The following is a 22,722-nucleotide window of genomic DNA, read 5'->3' on the forward strand; positions in this document are numbered from 1 at the left end:
AGGTCACAAGAATTTCATTAGATACTAAATGCACTTTGCATTTGGCGAAATGGTAAAATCAAATTTGAGAAAAGAACTTGGCTAAGGTTTTTATTTAGGCTGATGAGCTAAGTCTAGGGCGTCTTAAACTCAGCTTTCACAACTCAGTAAAACTCTTCATATCAATGGAATCATATATGGGGCGGGGGAAGTTATTGAGGCTAAGCTTGAAGTTACTCTCCTTTTTTCTGTGAGCTCAATCAGACTATTTTACTAGCTGTTTCCATTATGAGAAATCAACAAAATTTTGCTATGAACTGACCATATAGGAAGTATTTTAGGCACCACAAACTTAATTCTGCTATTGTGGCATGAAAGCAGCCACTGAGAATAAGGTAAACAACTGGCTATGTGCCAATAAAATTTAAATTATTTACCAAAAAACATAACTCAGGCTCTAGGACTTCTTACAATGATCCATTCCTTTCAACCCATACAGCATTCCTTTAGAGGCTGAATAAAAAAATCTTCAACTACTGCTAACTATTCATAACTACTAATTCTGTTTTTATTTTTAATTTTTAAATTTTTTTTATTGGTGCCAAAAATCAAATTCAGAACCTTACATTTGCCAGGAAGGCAGCGTATAGCTGAGCTATATCCCAGCCCTACTAATTCTGTTTTTAAACAGTTTTACTGGAAATTCCTCCTGTCACTATGGCAGTCATAACATGCTTTTTGGATGAATTGTCTTTCTTATGCCCATCACATCTACAATCCCATGAAAGAGGAAAGAAAATCAGGGTAAATTTCTCTTTCTAGTTTTACAGAAAATATAGTCTGGAAGAATATAAGAATAAAGAATATAATATAGTCTGGAAAATATAGTCTGGAAGAATATAAGAGGAGAAAATTTATTTACTTTTTTTTTTTTTAAATAGAACATTTTGCCAGGTATGGTGGCGTATGCCTGTAATCGCACCACACAGGAGGCTCACCCAGGAGGGCTGCCACAAGTTTGAGGCAAGATGTTATCTCAAAGAAAAAAAAAAAAAAAGGTATTTTGGACCCACTGTACTTTGATAAACAAAGGGGACAATGTCTTACCGCAAGTATTTTCTCAAGTAGACTGGAAAAGACATTAATTTAGATTGGACAGCCCTTAATTTGAATTAGCTCTGCTACTTAATATTTTTGTAAAATTCCTATCACCTTAATTTTCTAAAGTATTAAAACGAAGTAATCTAGTCTCACTTTATTGTAAAGCTTACATGACATTACATATGCAAAAACCCTGCATGGTAAACAATTGTTTCAACTTTGAAAAATAACTTTTTTCCTAAATCCTTGGTTGGAATGTGATTCTTAATGTCTGTTCAGTCCTTATTAAAAGTTTACACCTATCCCTTGTTTCTGGAGTCTAAGCAACAAGATATAGTTTTGGAGTTGATGGAGTTTAAGATAATGTATTCAAAAGTACATTGTAAAGCACTATATTAAATATTAATATGAAAAACAACTAAAAGTAATACCAAGAGAGAATGAATCAACAAGTAGTTTTAGAAATTTTGCTGAGGAAAGCATATAACACAAGACTAAATAAGTAAATAAATTCACTAGAAACCTTACCGTAGGTCCAGACCAGCTTCTTTCCAGAGTAAATCCATCAAGCGCAGTATCTGGAGAGTCAACATATCTTGTCGTAAATCTAATGGAGAAAATCTGCTTAATTATACATGTTTTCATTTTGTTCCTTATAGTATCAGATAATTCATTTAGACTGAATTAAAACCATTAGCAAATACTGGGTAAAATTTTAATGTTGACCTATTTACTACATCCAATAGGCTTACTGATTTAACGTCCCCATAATATTTATTTCAGAAATTAAGTAAAAACTTTTAAATTATTATGTGTAAGTTACTGTACTAATTGTATGAATGCTAGAAAACTATCACATTGCATTTGTATTACATCGCATTGTCAGTTTTGCTTGTTTGCTTTAAGTTCTTAAAATTCACATAAGTGTATTACCTGTCCACAAAGCTATAATAGTTGAATTTTTAATTTTTTATTCTCAAGAGTACTTTCAGGTAAAAGAGTATATCAAAGTACTGACTAATTTCCTTTTAAAAAAAGCATTATACAACAGTGATATATATACATGTTTAAGTCGCACAGTTTATAAAAGCTAAATCTTGGAAACAGATTGCCCATCAACTGATGAATGGATAAAGATCGTTTTTTTTTTTTAATGCAATGAAATACTACTCTACCATAAAGAAAGATAAACTTGAGACATTTGTAGGAAAATGAATGCACCTTGAGACAGGTTTAAGTGAAATCAGACACACGTTTAAATACAAGCACTGTTTTTTTTGGTGTGAAAAACTGAGAGGTAGGTAAGGACCAAAATATATAATAGATATTGTGGAAAAGCAAGAAAATGTTCTAATGGGAGAGAAACTAGAATGAGGGTAGGGGGAAGGAATGAAAAAAGAAAAAAATGAGGAAAGAAGGAAAACATGGAAACAAAGCTTCTGTAAGTGAGGGGAAGAAGGGTTAAAAGGAGAGAAGGGCAATGATGAAAAAAGAAGACTCAAGATGCATCATATACAGGTACAACTTCTCTACAATGAATATTACCATTACGTGTATCTAAAATGTACCAATAAACTTAATTTTAAAAAAGTACTGACCAGTTTTTAGTTGCTACTGTACAGTCAAATGGGATTAAATATTTAGCAGAACTATGAATTCTTTACAAAGAACCACAGTAAGCGTATAAGCACATTTACATATGGTACATATAGCTCCTGCAGTCCTCACAGGCATCAAGAAGCTACAGCTCAATGAGTTTTATTTACACACAGCTATCTAATCATGACTACATTTTGTGGGTCATTATTTCAGAGGCATTTCTGCTGTAAAGTTTAGATAGTTTAATTAAAATATAAAACTACAGCAGTAAATCAATATTGCTATCACTAAAACAGGATTTATGAATTATTTAAATATTCACTTACATTTACAAGCTTTCTGTCAAAGAAATAGACTATGTATTTTATAGGAGGAAAAAAAGGAAAGGTACTAGCAACAGTGAATTATAAGTGAACTACAGAATTTATTTTCTGAGAAAGAAAAACAAAAAAAAGGGAAGGATTTATGACATGCTTAGTTTATGACAGCCACTTCTTGGTTGCCAGTGGTTACACATTTATATGCACTTTTCAGATAAAGCAAAATTACCAGCAAATGAAAACTTCTAAGAAACTTGGTGCTATAAAAACCTGAGTACTTACCATCACCATTTTTAAAAATCACTCCAACTGAATCCTCACCAAATACCTTATTGGTATATACAAGCCACAAAGGTTTCATTTTGGAATCCATGTATTTGCACTTTTCAATACTGTAACCAAATGAAGGGACTATTAGCCGATTTCAGTGTGACAACATGGTAAAAGTGTAATTTTGCCCTGATACATCAGACAAGCCCTTCACTTTTCCCTTTCAGGATCCGCAGAAGTCAGAGCTTAGAAGAAATTTGCTTTTGTGCAAAAAGAAACCCAGAGGAAGCTTTGATTGGCACAGACTGATGCCAGCTGGGCTGTATTTGAAACCTTAGAATCTGTCCTCACAGCCTCCACTTAAAACTACGTATTTCCATATATTTTCCTCTATATATTTATTTTTATTTATTTATTTATTTATTTATTTATTTATTTATTGCTCTTTTTCCTTTTTATCAGTACTGGGGATCGAACTCATGACTGCCTGCTTGCAAGGCAGGCGCTTATGCCGCTGAGCTAAATCCCCAGCCCCTCCTCTGTATATTTAGTGAATAAAAAATTAAAACTGTATCACTGGATTAATATGGGAATATTATAAGGTAATTCTTAATTTCTTAAAGAGAGAACAATTTCAATACTGAATACAAATTGTTTTCCACTATATTTGTATGAATGAGAAGGTAAGAAATAAAATTCCCTAATCTCTCAAGATCTTATTTTGAAAGAGTCAGCCAGGTGTGGTGGTACATGCCTGTAATTCCAGCACTTGGGAGGCTGAGGCAGAAGGATTACCTCAAGTTTGAGGTAAGCCTGGCTTACAAAGCAAGTCCAAGATCAACCTGGACTACACAGCAAGACCATCTCAAAAAAAAAAAGGTTAATAAAGTAATTTATTATGGTTTCCAACATTTTACTTACAAAGGATTTTCAACATTATAAACCAGTGATATAAAATATAAATTTAATTTTATACAATTAAAATTAGAAATTAACTTTTTTCTTTTTGGTACCAGGGATTGAACTCATTACCTTGCATGTGCCATGCAGGCACTTGTGCCACTGAGCTAACTCCCCAGCCAAGAAATCTTTTAAAAACGTTTACCAATCAATCCCATAACCTCTGAAGACTGTTAAAGTTTACCTTCCTTAGTTATATTCCACTTACTGGGGCTGACAGCTGGCCTTACTGCTCCCCCAAGGGACTCAAAACTCCTTTCTGCATAGCTATTTTTCACAGAAGACCAACTGTGCAAAGCACAAAGGTTCACTTACTAGAGCTCTGAAAGGATGATACATGGATTCAGAGGTGACTGCAAATCAGAGAGGGCTTCCCGATAAGCATTCTGTTTTAAACACGTATGCATGGCCTCCTTCCCTTTAGCTCTGTTTAGCTTCACTGCATTCAGTTTTATTAAACTATTTAAAGTTTTTAATTTGTTAAGTGCTTCAACCTGAAAAATAAAGTCCCCCCCCCACATTTATTTATGGTGAGAAATAATACAGTGTAATATCATGTGATCGAACTAATCAAAAAGTCTCCCAATACATGAACTGAAGTACAAATTAAGTGGCCTATGACTAACATTTTACCTACACTTAAGAATTTATTTTTAGCACTTGTTGCAGTATCACTTAAAAACTTTCTTTAAAAGATGAATATGAACTTTAGATTACTTACAATTTGGCTCACTGAGCAACAGAATTTGAAACACTTAGAACCTGAAACACTCCATTTGGCCTGCAACACCACACTCTAAGAGGAAAACCTGCACAGAAGTAACTGTGGGGCTCCTATTATTCAATCTTATCATCACTCTTGTATAATATCTCAGATTATACACTTCCATGAAAAGGATTGACAGCATAGAATACAGTATATTTATTATTCCAAGTCTAAATTATGAGCCAGGCATGGTGGTGCACACCTGTAACCCCCACACTTTGGGAGGCTAAGGCAAGAGAATCATTGTGAGTTCAAGGCCAGCCTGCACTACATAATGAATCCCTGTCTCAAAAAAAAAAAAAAGGGCTACATTACTTGTTTTGATAATGAGACAACTGGCTACCAAATTTATTCAAATAAAAACTTAAATAGTACAAGGTAAATTAACAATGGCCAACTAAAAATCATTACACATGGGTCAACTTTACTGCATAGTAACTGCCAGTTTTTCCATATCATATAAGATCTGTAAGTACACAGCATCAACCTCAGCCAAACATAAATGAGAAAGAGCATTTGAGTATGGTGCTAAAATCAGAAACAACCAATGATTAAAAACACTGGAAAAATATCTACATAAAACATGTGCCAGGTGTGGTGGTACACATCTGTAATCCCAGCATTTAGGAGGCTGAGGCAGGAAGATCACCAGGAGTTCTAGACTAGCCTGGATTACACAGTGAGTTCAATACAAGCCTGAACTACATAGCGAGCCCCTGTCTCAAAAAAAATAACAAACATCTAAGGTGTATAAAACAACATAATGAACACATTACTTGAAATTTCATGAACAGGAAATTTATATCATGTTTTTGTTTGTTTTGCTCCCATTCAAGAAAACTACTAATACTATGTAGGAGTATGAACTCGAGCATACTGTTTCTGCAGACAGACCAGCCTCACAGGAATCTAAGCAGGTTCCATGTAGTTTGGTGATAAAATCAAGATGGCTGAAGCTTGCCAAGTCATCTGTTGAAACCATAGACACTTCAAACTCTTAACAATTCAGGAGCTACATACACACACGGGCAACAAGGGAACCAGACAAAAACTCAACTATGCAAACAAACTTTGTGAAGTATTTCAAACTTGAATTTCTTGGGTGTTTGTATAGGGAATTTTCATTCCCAGCCATGTATTAATATTCATTTTCTGGAACAGTATACTGAATGGTCACAAACCAAATACTTAAGTGTTTCAAAACACTTTTTTTTTCTCATACAGGGATTATAAACAGCACTGAGCTACATCTCTACTTTTGCTTTTTAATTTTGAAACAGAGCCTTGCTAAGGTGTACAAGCTGGCCTTGAAATTGCAATGTTCTTGACTCAGCCTCCCTAGAACTGAGATTATTGGCATATGCCACCATAATGCTTTTCTATAGGTTTCTGGGGAGGAAAATAAATGCCATGCCCTCTTCTCATCAGTCAAGAAAAAGAGTAAGAATTTGTACACATACAGTGTTTCAGCAGTGGCAAACCTATGGCATGCATGCCTCAGCTGTCTGCTTATAAGCAAAGAAGAATATATATACATATGTGTGTGTATGTATATATATATATACATACACACACACAAACATATATACATACAAACACACACACACACGGCTTTCTAATAGCAAAGAGTATCTTGCCAAGCTGAAACTCTTAGCAAACCCAGATAACATGTAGTGTGACTTGATCATATGGATGAAGGATATGGTCATACAATGAAATCAAGCAAGTAGGGAGCTAGTGGGACCTTGCAGAATTTGGCAGAAATTTTGGGTTTTATTTTCAGTGTAATGAAAAATTATTCCCAGGTTTTAAAAAGGAAAATGACATAATACAATATACAACAGAGATCACTTATCATCTATATACAGAATGTGAGCGTGGGATCAGAGGCACAAATGAGAATTAAGGTTTATAAAAGTAAGAACTTTAATAGCAGTTTCATATGAAGAATAAGTAGGCTTGAAAAAAGAACATGGCGGATAGATAGCAGCTATAGAGGTTCTCTGAGATACCCCACTTAGAATCCAGGAATGGTGCGGTACAAGGAGTCCTAAGCAAGGAGAGATATACTCTGCCGACCCAGGAACCAACTAAGCTGGAACCTGAGGCACTGCCGCAATTTGAACTTCCTGCTGCCGCTGCTGCGTCCCAATCAGCACGGCAAGGAGAGAGGTGCAAAAGCTCTGAGAATGGGAATTGGCGAATGGAGCTGAGAGCGGGACTGGCAGGGAGCTCTGCATCGACCTGCAAAGAATAAGCGGAATGGGGACCCTTCCATAGAGTAAGAGGCTTCAGCAAAGGACATACTGGGATGGGGCAGACTTGCCGGAACAAGACGCTGCAGTGAATTTAGTCGTATATTCCCTTCTCAAGCAGGATTGGTGGGGAGTGCCTGGCCTGGGTGACGCTGCTGACTAAGACACCGCTGGGAGGCTAGCCCAAACCAGGTCCCAGCACCTGGCGGTGCACCCTAGTGGTGCACCCTAGTGGTGAAGCCTTCGGTAGGTTGACCTGGAGGGGCGGGCCCAGCAGAGGCTGCCCAGGTGTGTGTCTCCCTAGTACACTGCAGTGGGCAGGAACACCTAGCCAGTGCAATTCAAACAAACTGTAACAGACAAAGACAAAAAAAAAAACTAGGCCTCCTATATTTGCTTGTATGGAAGGAACAAAAAATATGGGAAGACAAAGCAACAAGAAAGGGTCCTCAATTCCCAATCCTGAGAACACTGATCCAGGAAAGGTGAATGCAAAGGACAATGAGGAAAGAAAAATGCAATATCAGACATGGCACCAATAGACATAAAGCAGTATCTCCAGAGTCTCATAGACGAGTTCAAAAGAGAAGTATTTAGCAAGATATAAATAGAATAGTTAGAGAAATGCTAAGCACCGCCCAAGAAAAAACAGATGGTGGAATGGAAGAACAGAAAAAAAGGGGAGAATTGTCTGATGGAGAACATAGAGAAAACATAGAATATGTGAAGCAGGTTCAAAGAGATTACCAGGAAACTAAAAACTCTATCGAAAGCTGGCATAACAGCTTGAAAGAAACTAAGGATAGATTATCTGAACCGGAGGGCAGATTTGTGGGAACATGAAATGAAAAACTTCTTAAAAATAACAAGAAAACAAACAGCAATAATACAAAGACTAGAAGATGATAAGAGGATCTATAATTTAAGAATTTAGAACATAAAAGAAGTAGGGACACAAAACAAGTGAACTACAAAAGCTACTCACAGAAATAATCCAAGAGAATTTCCCTAATTTAGCAAATGGTAAAGATACTCAGATGTATGAAGCATTCAGAACCCCAGCCACCTAAAACCCAAACAGAGCTATACCCAGGCATATAATAATCAAAATTCCAGAAATTCAATATAAGAACAGAATATTAAAAGCCATCAGAGACAAGAAAAGGATCACTTACAAGGGAACCCCCATCAGAATTACAGCAGACTTCTTGGCACAAACCATCAAATCACAAAGAGCGTGGGGGGAAATAAAAGATAATAACCTTCAGCCAAGATTGATATATCCTGCACAACTGTCCCTAGAAATTAATGGAAAAACAAGGTGCTTCCAGAATAAAGAGGAACTAGGGGAATTTGCAACCACCAATTCAACTCTACAGAGAATACTGCAGGATATTCTAAAAAAGGAAAATACCAAGATTCCAGAAACAGTGGCAGAGAAGCCACAATGAATGGAGCAGAAAGCGAAATGAAGAAGAAAAACTGACAACAAACAACAGAAAAAGAGCTCAACAGAAATGAAGCAGAGAAGATTGGATGGTAGGAAAAGCTATTTTGGAGAAAACAAGACATCATAATAGCTAGTGCTGATTTAGTATCATCTTGTTTTGAAGTCCCATCAAGCTTTTATTCTTCTGTCTCCATTGGTCTTAAAAGGTTGTATCTTATTGGATTTTATTATATGTGATAATATAAGTAAAAAGTTTTATAGACAAGATTATACAGAAACCATTGTTCATTTTCTGATAATTGGTTCTAAATACCCATACTGTCATTCTCTTGAATGGTTTTACATTGTCTTGATATGTTTGGTGCTATAGTATACGAAGTTTTACTCAAAGATTTCAAGGAAAGAGACAGTATGGTTAACTACTTTTATGTCAGGATATCTTGTGGTGAAACACTATTTTGCTTAAATGGTTATGCTTTGACTTGTGCTGTTTTGTTGTTATGGCCTCTTTTATCTCAATCTCCTTTTTTTAATTATTTACTTTTTTCTTATCTTTTAAGGGAAAAATAAATTTAAAAAATAGCAGGATACATTATAGTAACCCACTTTGATTTCCTATTAACTTGATTTGAAACCCTGTATTGCCCTCACCATTTTGTTTTGACTGATTTTCCCCTATTCTGCTTTGCTTGATAGTACCAAGTTTGAAAATATAAGCAACAACTGTGAAGACAATAAGATTCATTATGATGCCCATTCTGGTTGACTATTATCTTCTTTTAAAAGTCCTGTAATGTCTCCAGTGTTTTGGTTTTATTCTTTACTGTTTTGTCCAACTTTACTATAACTGATGATATAGGCAATTCTTTTTAAGATAGCAAGAGGCAGTATGATAACCATTGCTGATCACCTTGTATTCTGTTTTTACATTATCTATTATGTCCATCCTTTTGATTTGACCAACTCTGTTTTGTTATGTCACATTTGGTTTTACTCTCTTCAAAAAAAAGTAGTAAGAATTGTGGGAGTAATAAAACCCAAAATGTGTAATTGTTATTGTACAAAAGAAAGGAAAAGAAAGTGCTCTGAAGGATATAACTGCATACATATTTAAGTGTATAAGATAGATAACCATATTACTGAGTTTTGTTGGATCACTGAACAGAACTGTTTGCAATTTCACTGTTTGAAGGTCCACTTTATATGCTTTGATTTTGTAACTTGAACAACTATTTCTAAGATAACAATATGTAATCTATTAACTAGTGATTTCCTACTGTTTATTCTTTCTGAAATTCTGTATAACTTGTACCCTTTTTCTGTTTTTTTTCTTTTTCTCCTTAAATAAAATTTTAAAAAAAGAAAAAAAAATAAGTAGCCCAACTTCTAACTAAGAATAATGTTAGCTATTACTACTATCATGAATAAGTTTTCCAGAAGAATATGATCAGACATAGTCATTTTAACATTGGAAGAAGTCCTAAATATTAAAAACATCTAATGGAAATCTATGAGTTTCTCTAGCAGTGAAAATGAATTAGAAAAATGTAGAACTAAACCATTACAGGTATCTGACATAAAAATAGGGTAGTATACCACATGCAGTGAGTAAAAAATGAGGCATAAGGAAATAAATGGCCTTCAGGGAAAATAAACAGGTTTAAAGAGCTGGCAAAGAGAGGTGCTTTTGCCATAAGGCAGAAATACTGTACCAGAAAACAATCTGGCTGAGCATTTATCAAACCATAGAAAATTTCAGCTAAGTGGACTGAATATTTATAGAGTACTGTCTTCAGAATATATCAGCAAGATATATGCTAATATTTAACAGTCATATTCAGCTTGTGCTCCGAGGCTTACTCCATCACACCAAGTATCTAAGTGGCAATTACTTCAATATTCATCGCCAACACACACTCACAGAAGACCCAGCCATAATGAAGAAAGACAGCAATTCCCTCGATACTTTCGTTGATCCTAATGACATATATGAATTACCATATACAAGAACCATATTTCTTTTTCCCAGGCTTCACTAAAGTAACTACACTGGGAAAAAGAAACAGGCTTTTGAGGGACTATTCTACACTGATACTGGATTAATACTAATTCCAGGAGACTTAAACTATCACTGTGGTAAACCAAGCAGGGTAAGGACTTAACGGAGGTCACATATCAATGAAGTTTTAGCACAGACTGTTTCAAAGGAGTTGCCATGCCCATCCTATTATGCTTCTAAAGGTAAAATCAGAACCGTACTTAACAGCTGGAAGAATCTCCACATTAATGCCCTGACCTGTGGTTTATCTGTCCTTGTTCTGGTTAAAAAAGGAAAGGCCTTTAGAACTGCCTCTACCTAGGAAAACAAAAAAATTCAAAAACAATACTGCATTCCTAGTGAGAATGAAGAAATTAATGCCATCATCAAGGATTTGAAAGATGAAGGCTGCTGATTCACAACACAACTCAGTTCAATCTGCATTTAGTTCGCTATACAAATCAGGATTATCTCTAAACTAAATACAGAAATAAACTGGACTCTGAGCAGCAGTAACTCCCAATCTTGAAATGCTTTGTAGAGTAAGACAGTATCATATTCCTTTACATGACTTCTGCTTTTCTTTAGCTTAAATAAAACATTTATAAATGGATACTGCTATTTTATTAAGTGGAACTCTGATAAAAAGTTGTATTACTAAAAAGATCGGAAAACAGCATAAAACAAAGAACTTTAGCTTATAGCCTCAGAAACTTAGGTTTGAAACAATTCTATTATAATAATTACAAGTCTTTTAACAAGATTCTTAATCTACCGAGTCCTCAGTTTTGCCCTCTTTCAAATGCAGATAAAATCAACAATTGCATCATGGCATCTTATTAAAGGAAAAGTAAGATTAACATTAAAATACTTGGTATGTTTCTTGAGATATAGTTAAGTAATTAGCTTATGTTATTATAATCAGCAACATCGCAGTACTACAAGAGGGTATCACAATTTCATTTATACACATATAGTTTGAAAAAGCAACTTGAGGATTCTGATGGTTATATTTGTTTTTTTTTTTTTCTAATGGGGAAGAGAGTTTTAAGACAGGATTTTCATATATAGTTCAGGCTAGCCTCAAACGGTGATCCTCCTGTGTTAGCCTCCTGTGTGTTGGGATTAAAAGCATGTACCAGTATGCCCAGCAAAATTCCTGCATTGTAGAAATTATAACACCTGTGGATTAAAGAGTCAAAATGTCTCTGGTCTTAATAAATGATGCTGGGGAAACTGGCTTTTCTCATGCTGAAAATAGAGCCTAGATTTGTATTACTTACCATGCCCTAAACTAAAATTAAAAAAGATTCAAGATGTAAATAAAAAAAGAGAACCAGTCAGCTGGAAGATAGAATAGGTAAAACTCTGGAATACACAGGTATAAGCAACAACTACATAAATAAAACCTCAATTACAGAGGAAATGTGAAACACAGCTGGAATTTCATCAAATTGAAAAGCTTTTGCACAGCAAAAGAAACCACCAAAAGGGAGAAGAGACAACCCACAGAACGGAAAATTTTTTACCATGTACTCCTCAGAAAAAGGACTAATATCTAGAATATATAAAAAACATAAAGATCAGACTGGCCCAATTTAAAAGACCCAACCCAAAAAATGGACATCTGAAATGAATAGACATTTCTCAGAATAACAAACACAAACAGCAAATAAATATATGAAAAGCTGTTGAACCTAACTGGTCATTCAAGAAAAGCAAATAAAGACAACACTGAGATTCCAATAACAAACACCAACAATACCTGGGGAAAAAGGAATTCTTTTCCTTTTTGATGAAATGTAAACTGATACAACCACTATGGAAATCACTAAGGAGCTTCCTTAAGAAACTGAAAGTAGAGGTTTCATTTGACCTACTGTTCCCTTTCCAGGTACCTTCTCAAAAGAGTTAAAAGTAATACTGTACACCAATGTTTATAGTAGTACACTTTGTAATAGCTAAATCTTGGAAACAGCCCAGTTTCCCATCAGTGGATAAGTGAATAAAGAAAATGTGGTATTTGTATACAATGGAGTACTCCTCTACCCCCAAAAAATAAACGACTCATTTGTAGGAAAATGGATGGATCTCAAGACCATAATTCTAAGTGAAATAAATGAGACACACAAGTTTAAACAGCATTGTTCCTCTTCTGTGAGAAACCCAAAGTGTACATAGGGAATATAACAGAGGATAGGTACTGGGAATCAGGAATATGTTCAAGTGGAAAAGGGAACAAGGGAGGGAAGGGAAAGGGGAAAAAGGAGAATGAAAGGGAAGATGTGAATAAAGCTTTTGTAAATGGCGATGGGAGGAGAGGTAGAGGGTGGAGAGGGTACAGTGGGGAAAACATCAAGATATATTATGTGTGGAGGGGGGGAGAACATGGCGGACAGACAACAGCAACTACCGGAGGCTCTCTGAAAGGCTCGGCTCAGAGGCCAGGAATGATGCGGACTAAGGAGACACGAACCGGTAGAGATATGCTCTGCTGACTCAGGAACGAACTGGGCTGAGAGAAACCAACTTAGAATACAGTCCTGGCGCTAAAATAGGAACAGAAAAGACTCGGTGTGGAGGCTCGACCCTGCGCAATTAGAAACCGCGATTTGGGTTTCCCGCCGCCCGGCGGCTGGCTGCCTCCACAAGCGGCTCGGCAAGGAGGGACGCGCAGAAGCTCTGGGAACGGGAGTCTGCGAATGAGTCGAAAACAGGACGGACAAGGAGGCGTACACGAAAACTGACTGGTGGCGAGGTGAGTGAGAGAAACTGACCCCCTACCACAGTTTGACTCCAGCGGAGGACTTTCTGGGCTCGGGCAGTCCTGTAAGAGCAGGGCGCGGTGGCGACTCCAGCCACACATTCCCCTCTCGGACAGGATTGGTGAAAAGTGCCTGGCCTGCGTGACGCTGCGGGCGGACTTGGTAGGCTGGCCTAACCCAGATCCCAGAGCCTGACGGTGGCCTGGAGGGGCGACTGACTCCCGCATAGGCTGCCTCCTCCGCAACTCCCTCGTGCGCAGCGGTGGGCGGGAACATCTAGCCAGCGCAATTTGATCAGGCTGTGGCTGACAGGCAGGGAAGCCGGGCCTCCTATGTAAGCTTGCATTTTATAAGGAACAGAGAATATGGGGAAGGGAAGCAACAAGAAAGGCTCCTCGGCCCCCAATTCTGAGAAACAGGCAATAGTGGACACCGCACCAATATACATTAAGCGCCATATAGAGAGCCTCATAGACCAATTCAGGAATGAAGTTATCAACGACCTGAAGCTAGAAGTATGCAGAATAGTTAGAGAAATGCTAAGCACCACCCAGGAAAAAACAGATGGTGGAATGGAAGAACAGAAAAAGAGGGCAGAATTGCTTGATGGAGAAAACAGAGAAAGCATTGAGTATGTGAAGCAGGTTCAAAGGGACTATCAAGAAATTAAGAAGTCTATCCAAGACTGGCATAACAGCTTGAAAGAAACTAAGGACAGACTATCTGATCTGGAGGGCAGACTTGTAATATGGGAGAATGAAATGAAAAACTTCTTAAAAATAACAAAGAAACAAATACAAATAATACAAAGACAAGAAGATGATAAGAGGAGCCATAACTTAAGGATTAAGAACATAAAAGAAGAAGTAGGGACACAAACAAGTAAACTACAAAAGCTACTCACAGAAATAATCCAGGAGAATTTTCCTAATTTAGCAAAAGGTAAAGATACTCAGATGTACGAGGCATACAGGACCCCAGCTACCTACAACCCTAACAGAGAAACACCCAGGCATATAATAATAAAAATTCCAGAAATTCAATACAAGAACAGAATATTAAAAGCTGTAAGAGACAAGAAACAGACCACTTACAAGGGAACACCCATCAGAATTACAGCAGATTTCTCTGCACAAACCATCAAATCACGAAGAGCATGGGGGGAAATAATTCAAGCTTTGAAAAATAATAATCTCCAGCCAAGATTGAGAAATCCTGCACAACTGTCCCTGGAAATTGATGGAAAAACAAGGTACTTCCAGGATAAAGAGGAACTGGGGGAATTTGCAACCACTAATTCAACCCTACAGAAAGTATTGCAGGATATTCTAAAAAAAGAAAAATACAAAGAACCCAGAAATAGTGGCGGGGAGGCCACAACGAATGGAGCAGAGAACAAAATGAAGAAGACAAACTGACAGCTACTGACAGAAAAAGAGCTCAACAGAAATGAGACAGAGAAGATTGGATGATAGGAACAGCTATTTTGGAGAAAATGACATCTTAATAGGTAATACTGATTTAGTACCATCTTGTTTTGAAGTCTCATCTAGCTTTTGTTCTTCTGTCTCCAATGGTCTAAACAGGTTGTATCTTATTGGATTTTATTATGTACGATAATATAAGCAAAAACCTTTTAAAGACAAGGAGATTATACAGAAACCATTGTTCATTTTCTGTTAGTCGATTCTAAATACTCTGTAATGCTGTCATTCTCTTAAATGGTTTTACATTGTTTTGATATACTTAATGCTACAATATACGAAGTTGTACTCAAGGACTTCAAGGAAAGAGTCAATATGGTAACTACTTTTGGGTCGGAATTATCTGGTGGTGAAACACTATTCTGCTTAAATGGTTATGTTTTGATCTGCCCTGTTTTGCTGTTATGCCCTCTTTTTTCTCAATCTCCACTCCATTATTTACTTTTTTATTTTTATCCGTTTAATTAAAGGGGAAAAAAATAGCAGGATATAATATAGTAACCCACTTTGACTTTCTATTATCTCGATTTGAAGCCCTGTATTACTCTCACCATCTTGTTTTTGAGTGATGTTCCCCTATTCTGTTTTGCTGGATAGTATCAGGTTCGAAAGTTTAGGCATCAGCTGAGAAGATAATGAGATTCATTATAACACCCATTCTCGTTGACTTTTATCTACTTTTGAAGACCTACAATGTCTCCAATGTTTTGGTTTTGTCGGTTTTGTTCTTTACGGTTTTGTTCAATTGTATTACAACTAATGATATAGGCAATTCTATTAGAGATAGCAGGAGGCATTATGGTAACCATTGTTGATCACCTTGTATTATGTTTTTATATTATCTATTATGTCCACCCTTTTGACTTGACCGATTCTGTTCTGTTATGTCACATTTGGTTTTACTCTCTTCCAAAAAAGCAATAAGAACTGTGGGAGCAATGAAACCCAAAATGTGTAATAGTCATTGTACAAAAGAGAGGAAAAGAAAGTGCTCTAAACTATATAACTGCATGTATATTTAAGTGTATAAGATAGAAAATGATATCACAGAGTTTTATTGGATCATTGAACAGAACTGTTTGCAGTATCATTGTTGGAATGTCCACTCTACAAGCTTTAATTTTGTGACTTGAACAATTATTTCTAAGATGGCAATATGTAATCCATTAACTAGTGATTTCCTACTGCACATTTTTTTCTTCTGTAAATCTGTATAACTTGTACCCTTTCTCTGCTTTTTTTTTCTTTTCTCCTTAAATTAAAAAAAAAAAAAAGATATATTATGTGTAAGTACAAACTTCTTATGATGAATGTGGTCAGTACACATAACAGATACATTCTAATTTTAAGTAAAGTTAAAAAATATCTGTCTAAAAGATGTGGCAAAATATGTGAATCATAAATACTATGATAACGAGAAGGTTTAGGGATATGAATCTAAAGAACCAGGGTCTAAGGATTTCACAACCACTGTTAACAGCAGCATCAAATCCGTCATGAAGCACATCTAACAGGGCTACTCTTCTAAAATTTATGATATGCTGGTGACATAGACAATCTAAGAGCCCTGGTTAACTATGTTTGGTATAGTGTTTGGTTAATATTTTTTTCAGCTAAGTTCGTTAAAACTTATCTTTTTTTGAGTTCTGACTTTTTGAGACACAGTCCTACTCTGTAGTTCAGGCTGATGTTGAACTCACTATGAAGCCCAGGCTAGCCTCAAATTTGTGGTAATCTTCCTGCATCAGCCTCCCAAGTCTGGGATTAGGGGCATGCACCACCACACCCAGCTGAAATTGTATGCTGACTTAAATTTTCATAGAAGAATGTATTGATTAAGTGACTAAATCTCTATGACTTATGGGATGGGAAAAATTGCATTTGATAAAATGGATCAAAACACCTTTGTTGCCAAATTGCCCAGAAGCTGAATACCTGCTTGGAAAGCACCTTCATGTGGCCTACACTTCCTCGACAGTAGGCTTCGAGGATGACGCCAAATTGCACCGAGACTGCGGGAACATGCATTTCTGACCTGCGGGAGGTAGTAACGGTTTATCAGCATTTCAGATCACCAAACAAAACACTGACTCCCTTATTCTACTGAAAATAACCTTACTATGTCAAACAAAAGATCGAATCCCATCTTCTTACGCATGATTTTTAGTGAGATGACCAACTTTCCAATTTAACTTCAAAACATTGCAACTTCTTTATTCCAAAAAATCTGAAATTTTTATTTCTTACCTGATTTTCTTTTTGGAGCACAAAAGTAATTTTACTAGTTTATAAAGACAGCTAAGCTGAAACAGAAATTTATGAAATTTGACTGGCATTGTGCAGGTGACAAATGCCTCAGTTGGCTTCTATTCAATTTCTTCCTTACTTAACAATAGTATACATACAACAGTATACATATTTGGGGAAAAAAATGCAAAAAAGAATGCATTATTGTGTTGTTCCTGAGGAGGTTAAAAATAAGATTGAATGGGATGAGAAAAGAAGACAAGCTACAATTGAGGAAAAAAACAGCTGGGCAGGGTGGTGTGTACTTAAAATTAATGGTGGGGACATCCCAGCTACTCAGGAATCTGATTCAAGAGATTACAATGTGGAGCACAACCTAGGCAGCTTGGTGAGCCCCTATCTCATGAAAATATCAAGGGGTTAGGGTGTAGCTCAGTGATAGAGCACCTGCTTAGCATGCTTAAGGCCCTGGGTTCAATCTGCAAAAACAGAAAAACAAGCAACCAAACAAATAAGAGAAGAGAAGAGAAGAAAAATCTAGCAATAACAAAACCCAAATCCAGAAATGAAAAACCTAAAATTAAAAGCATAACAATACAGAAGTCATATTAATTCCTCTAAGAAGTTTTAGTTTGGAAGAAAGGAAGGGAGAAAGGGAGGAAGGGAGGGGAGGAGGGGGGAGGGAGGGGTGGCTTTTGTTTTTGTTTTTGATCAATGTAGGTTTCAACAGACTAAAATTCAGGTTAAAAAAGATGTCCCAGACCAAAGTCAAAAATGAGGAATCTACAATATTCCTAGAAAACAAAAGAGTAACTTAGTTCTCATTCTGATTTTACTCTTGTATGAACCTAGTAAAATAAGGTTTATGCTCCAAAAATGATCTAGTTGATAAAGAAAACTGAAAAAGAATTTTACAGTAAACCACTTTACCTTCCTCAGCAAGAGCAGCCTTACTATTAATACCATCCACAGCCATCTGAGGGACAAGTCTACATTTAGCTCAGCTGTGTTAAAATAGTAATTACCTTTTATTAGAAAATATATACGAAGTATTAGTTTCAGTTAAAAAAAAAAAAAATCAAGCAGGCATGGAATAACACTTTACCTGAACTGCTTTACCAAATCATGAAAATCAATGGTTTGGGTATCAATAAATGGAAGACAACCAAAACCAAATAAATTATACAGATAGCTTGGAAACAACTAAAGCAGCTAACTATTACACTGTCTTACACTGCACTGGATAATATTTACTATAAATAGTACATGTATAGTAACAAACAAAGCAAACTTACCTGAGATGCCAAAACAGAAACTGCCCTATCCTCCGATTAGCGAGCGCTCTTTCTAACAGAAATCTAGAAAGTGCACAATCAAGAAAAGGTTCGTATTTTAAAACTTGGACCAGTTGTAAAAGATATTGTGAGAGTTCTTCATCACTGAAAGAAACAAAAGACAGAGTAACTCAATTACTAGTGCCAGGAAAATAAAATCCCTCCCTACAAAACTATTAAATGGTAATTTACTGAAACACATGAATCCTGGAGGCCACATTTGTTACATGCTGATACTCACCATGCCAATGTAACAACATCACAACAGAACCTGAGATTACAGATGGGTCAACGAGGAGTAGAGGAAATGAAAGGATAGGTACCCAGGACACTTTTTTCAAATGAATTAGACTATTACAATTGATAGTTATATTTATAATCAGTTAAGAGTTACCAATACTTGGCTGCCTTAACACTTCTGATTATGCTCTTAAGTCTTTAGTCAAGCAATCATTTTTAAAACAAGAATTTCACCAGTACTGTAAATCAGCAATGTATCTTCCTTTGCAATTGTTAGGATTAAGTAATTCCTTCTTCCACATCATTGAATAATTAAAAATCACCTTTGAAAAGTCTGGATGATAAGACTTTTGTAAGTGGGCATTATACTGATTCACTGAATTACTATGAGAATACTGTGACTAATTGGGCTGAATTAATTCAGGTTAGTGGTTCTCTATTTTGTGTCCTATTCCCAAATCATTCACTATAAACACACACCTGTCAGAGAGAACTCTTGCAGCAATAAACATATGAATCCTCTGCTTGCTGTCTACAGTCTTGGACAACAAATGAGTAAGGCACTAGGCCAAAGCACAATTGAGACTTAAACCCAGAATATTAAATAGAAAAAACAAAATTCAAAGCAATAAAACTTAACAGAGGAAATATACCAGAATTAGCTATGTGAGGAACATGGGGATCAGTGCATTAAAGAAAAATACTTGGCTTGGTTCAAGGGGTACCAGGTAGCTTCTCCCCATCAGGTCTCCAGTGCAAACTTAGAATGGGAGCTTTATTTTTTAATTTTAACTTCCTATACCAGAATCTTAATTAGTTTTATTGTAAAATTTACACCTATTATAAAAGCTGTAAACAGCAGAAAAACAAAAATTAAACATATAAGTGGAAGAAAGCTTTTTCTCACACATCTAATTTTATTGCTCAAAAATAACCACTAGGGTAATTTATTTTGGATATCACTTAAAAAGAACAGAAAGGGATCACAGCATTCATACCATTCTGAGACTTTTGTTTTACAATAACTACACAATATGTAATCTTTTCATTTTAACTAGAATATAGCTAAATCTGAATACCTCTAAGCACATGTGCCAGGCACAGTGTCACGTACCGAAGCACCAGCTACCCAAGAGGCTGCGACATGAAAATTGTTTGAGCCCAGGAGTTTCACCGTCAGCCTGGGAAATATAGAAAGACCCCATCTCATTGCTTCTAGGAAGAGAAGTAGTAATCAAGACTACTATGAGGACTTCAACTTTAATGCTTTGCCTAAATATGTATTTTTTAAAAATTACCATGACAAAATATTAATACTTCTTAATTTGAGAAACAGACTACATGTGAAAAAGAGTTAACACAGCAGTGTTAGCTGCTACTGTTCAAAAAGTCTGTTTACAGGGCTGGCCTGTGTTTGGTTTTGGGGAGCTAAGATTTCAAAAGGGTTTCTACTACCCTAATTGATAAAAAAGGCTGACTGCACCTAAACTGTACCAATGGTATGGCTGCACACCCAGGTTCCTTAGGGGAATCCAGAAATGTGGTTCATGTTAGATGGAGGGGAAGAATGTGACCAGTATCCAGTGAAAAGTCCTGGCCACCAAGCTCACACAGCTTCCTTTGACCTTTTCTTTCTTATGACACATTCAAATGAACAACTCCTTCCCTACTCATCCCCAAGTTATTCCTCGCCCCAAAGAAAGCCACCTGCAGTAGATACCTCATCTGACGTAGGCAGCCTACAGCGTATTCCCGCACGTACTGGTCTGGATAGTTGAAGTCAAGAAGCTCCAGGGCTTCCCTCGGGGACAGTTTAGGCCAAATCTGAAGCAGTGCTTGAAGCTGTTTGAAAATTGAAACTGGTTCAGGAATGATGGAGGACAAAAGGAATTTATTTTTCCTTCGTAGAAAGAAGTATAGATATGGGCTCAAAGAAAGGCAAAACATACTTTCAATAATTGATTCCTAAAAATTTCATTCTGGTTAATACGGACTAACAGATAATTTACCTTTGTTGCTGGACTATTCTGTAGACAAGTAAAACCAGCTATTACATACTTTTATGACATAGAGTAAGACACTGAGTATGTGGATTCTAGAATTATTAGTCATTACATACAGTATCATAATCATTCTTAAAAATGATCAAGAAATACTTAAGGGTAAATTAAAAGAATAAATATAAGCTGCAAGGTCAAGCTAATAAGCAGCAATTAATATTTAAGAAGTTCACTAGTAACATAAAGCTAAAGACAAGTTTACTTGTGGTTGCTTTTTATTTTATTTTATTGATTGTCTTTTTGAGACAGGGTCACACTGTGCAGTTCAGGCTTGCCTAGAGCTCACTTTGTAATAGAGGTTGGTTTTGAACATGCAACCTTGCATCAGCCTTCCCCGTACTGGAATTACAAGCATGTGCCACCATGCTAATTTTTTAAGAATATCACTTTACTGAACTTTTTATTGTTCATAATATGTTTCAATTCCTCACAATAAGTAACCCACAAGAAATAAATAGTGCTTGGTTTATTTTTTATACAACCAATCTCCTATTCAAAGATGGTAACTAGAAGTGATGTGGGCACAGGGTAGCAGAGAATCCTTGGCTGGGCATGCGCTATAATTCTAAGTGGAAAAGGATCAGTACAATATAGCCACATCTTTGGAAATCCCCTGTTCTGAGGAACCCAAATATCCTAGAGAGGACTCTTAACTGCCTGCCATTAGAGCACTGTGAAACTCTTTGGGTTGTTTCTGATAGAAGGTCCCTTCTTCCATGTGGTTTTGATGTTTGTATCATGTGCTCTTCTAGCATATAACTGGAAGAAAACTGGTTATGGGGAAAGAGGGAAACTGATTTGCGGACCTCCCAGAGCTCAACCCTATCTGAAAAATCTTATTCCTTAGTGTTTCATTTCTGTCACTGGATTTTCATAGGTGTCACACTAAATACCTCTGGTATCAGTATCATGGATGATATACAAAATGTATCCAAGATCAACACCTCAAAACTATAGCAACTAGACTCTGATGATTAGAGGACTTTATATCCACAAAATGCTTGATCTTTAAGTCACATTGTGAGAGACAGCCCCTGTAAATCCTTTTTGTCTGTCTGGTAGATGTTTGTCTATGCTTTGTTTTCTGTTAGTGGGCAGTAAAAATTAAATAAAAACACAAAATACTTTATTTAATTCTATAAGCTGATCAGCTCATCATTAATTATATTAAGATATTCTCTAACAAGTTCATAATATCTAATTTAAGTTCTAGCAGCTAAATTAAAAATTTTTTTCTCATATTAAATAAAGGTAAAAATTAAGTCCACTAAAGATAATTTTTACAAAATTAATTTTTCAACTGTTATTTGTGAGAAAACAATACTTTGAATGATTTTTAAAAACCTGAACACTACTATTGACATATATTTACATAAATTATTAATTAGAGCCTGTGTGGTGACCCAGACCTACAATCCCAGCACTTAGGAGGCTGACGCAGGAAAACTGCCATGAGTTCAAGGCCAGCCTAAACTACTAGGGAGATACTGTCTCAAAAAAACAAAACAGAATCCCTTTCTCTCATATATTTATATACATATATATATATATATTTCATTTTCCACAAATACAGTGAAATGTTTTAAAATTTTAACTTTAAATTTTCATCTATTCTTAGCCCCTTATTGAATAGAAAGAGTAAGCTTTATACTTGTTCTTTTCTGTGTACAAATTACAGATAAACATATAGTAAAGAAGCAGACATACAATATTGCTATGGTATCAAAATCTCATGGTACAAAACTAAATTAGGGAAAACATGGACTAAAAAGTTTGAGAGATACTGGCTCAGAGACATGAAACAGCATAGTACTAGACACAGATCAATGGGACAGAGAGCCTAGAAGTAAACTC

At 36.0% G+C, this 22,722-nt stretch overlaps 1 protein-coding gene across 3 annotated transcripts in view; it reads right to left on the minus strand.

Annotated features, from left to right (window-relative positions):
* Pik3cb (phosphatidylinositol-4,5-bisphosphate 3-kinase catalytic subunit beta) overlaps positions 1–22,722 on the minus strand; it is a 149,219-nt gene that overhangs the window by 13,449 nt on the left and 113,048 nt on the right. For all 3 annotated transcript variants that reach the window (XM_063249082.1, XM_063249080.1, XM_063249081.1), the window contains exons 14-19: positions 20,529–20,650; positions 18,530–18,673; positions 16,923–17,022; positions 4,545–4,723; positions 3,282–3,391; positions 1,609–1,687 (exon numbers count right to left, since the gene is read on the minus strand). In XM_063249082.1, the coding sequence (XP_063105152.1) occupies positions 1,609–1,687; positions 3,282–3,391; positions 4,545–4,723; positions 16,923–17,022; positions 18,530–18,673; positions 20,529–20,650 (734 nt within the window). The remainder of the gene's footprint in view (positions 1–1,608; positions 1,688–3,281; positions 3,392–4,544; positions 4,724–16,922; positions 17,023–18,529; positions 18,674–20,528; positions 20,651–22,722) is intronic.

The sequence above is a fragment of the Cavia porcellus genome, unplaced genomic scaffold (assembly GCF_034190915.1).
Source record: "Cavia porcellus strain 051 isolate PalLab524CR breed Dunkin Hartley unplaced genomic scaffold, mCavPor4.1 scaffold_5, whole genome shotgun sequence".
Lineage (NCBI taxonomy): Eukaryota > Metazoa > Chordata > Mammalia > Rodentia > Caviidae > Cavia > Cavia porcellus.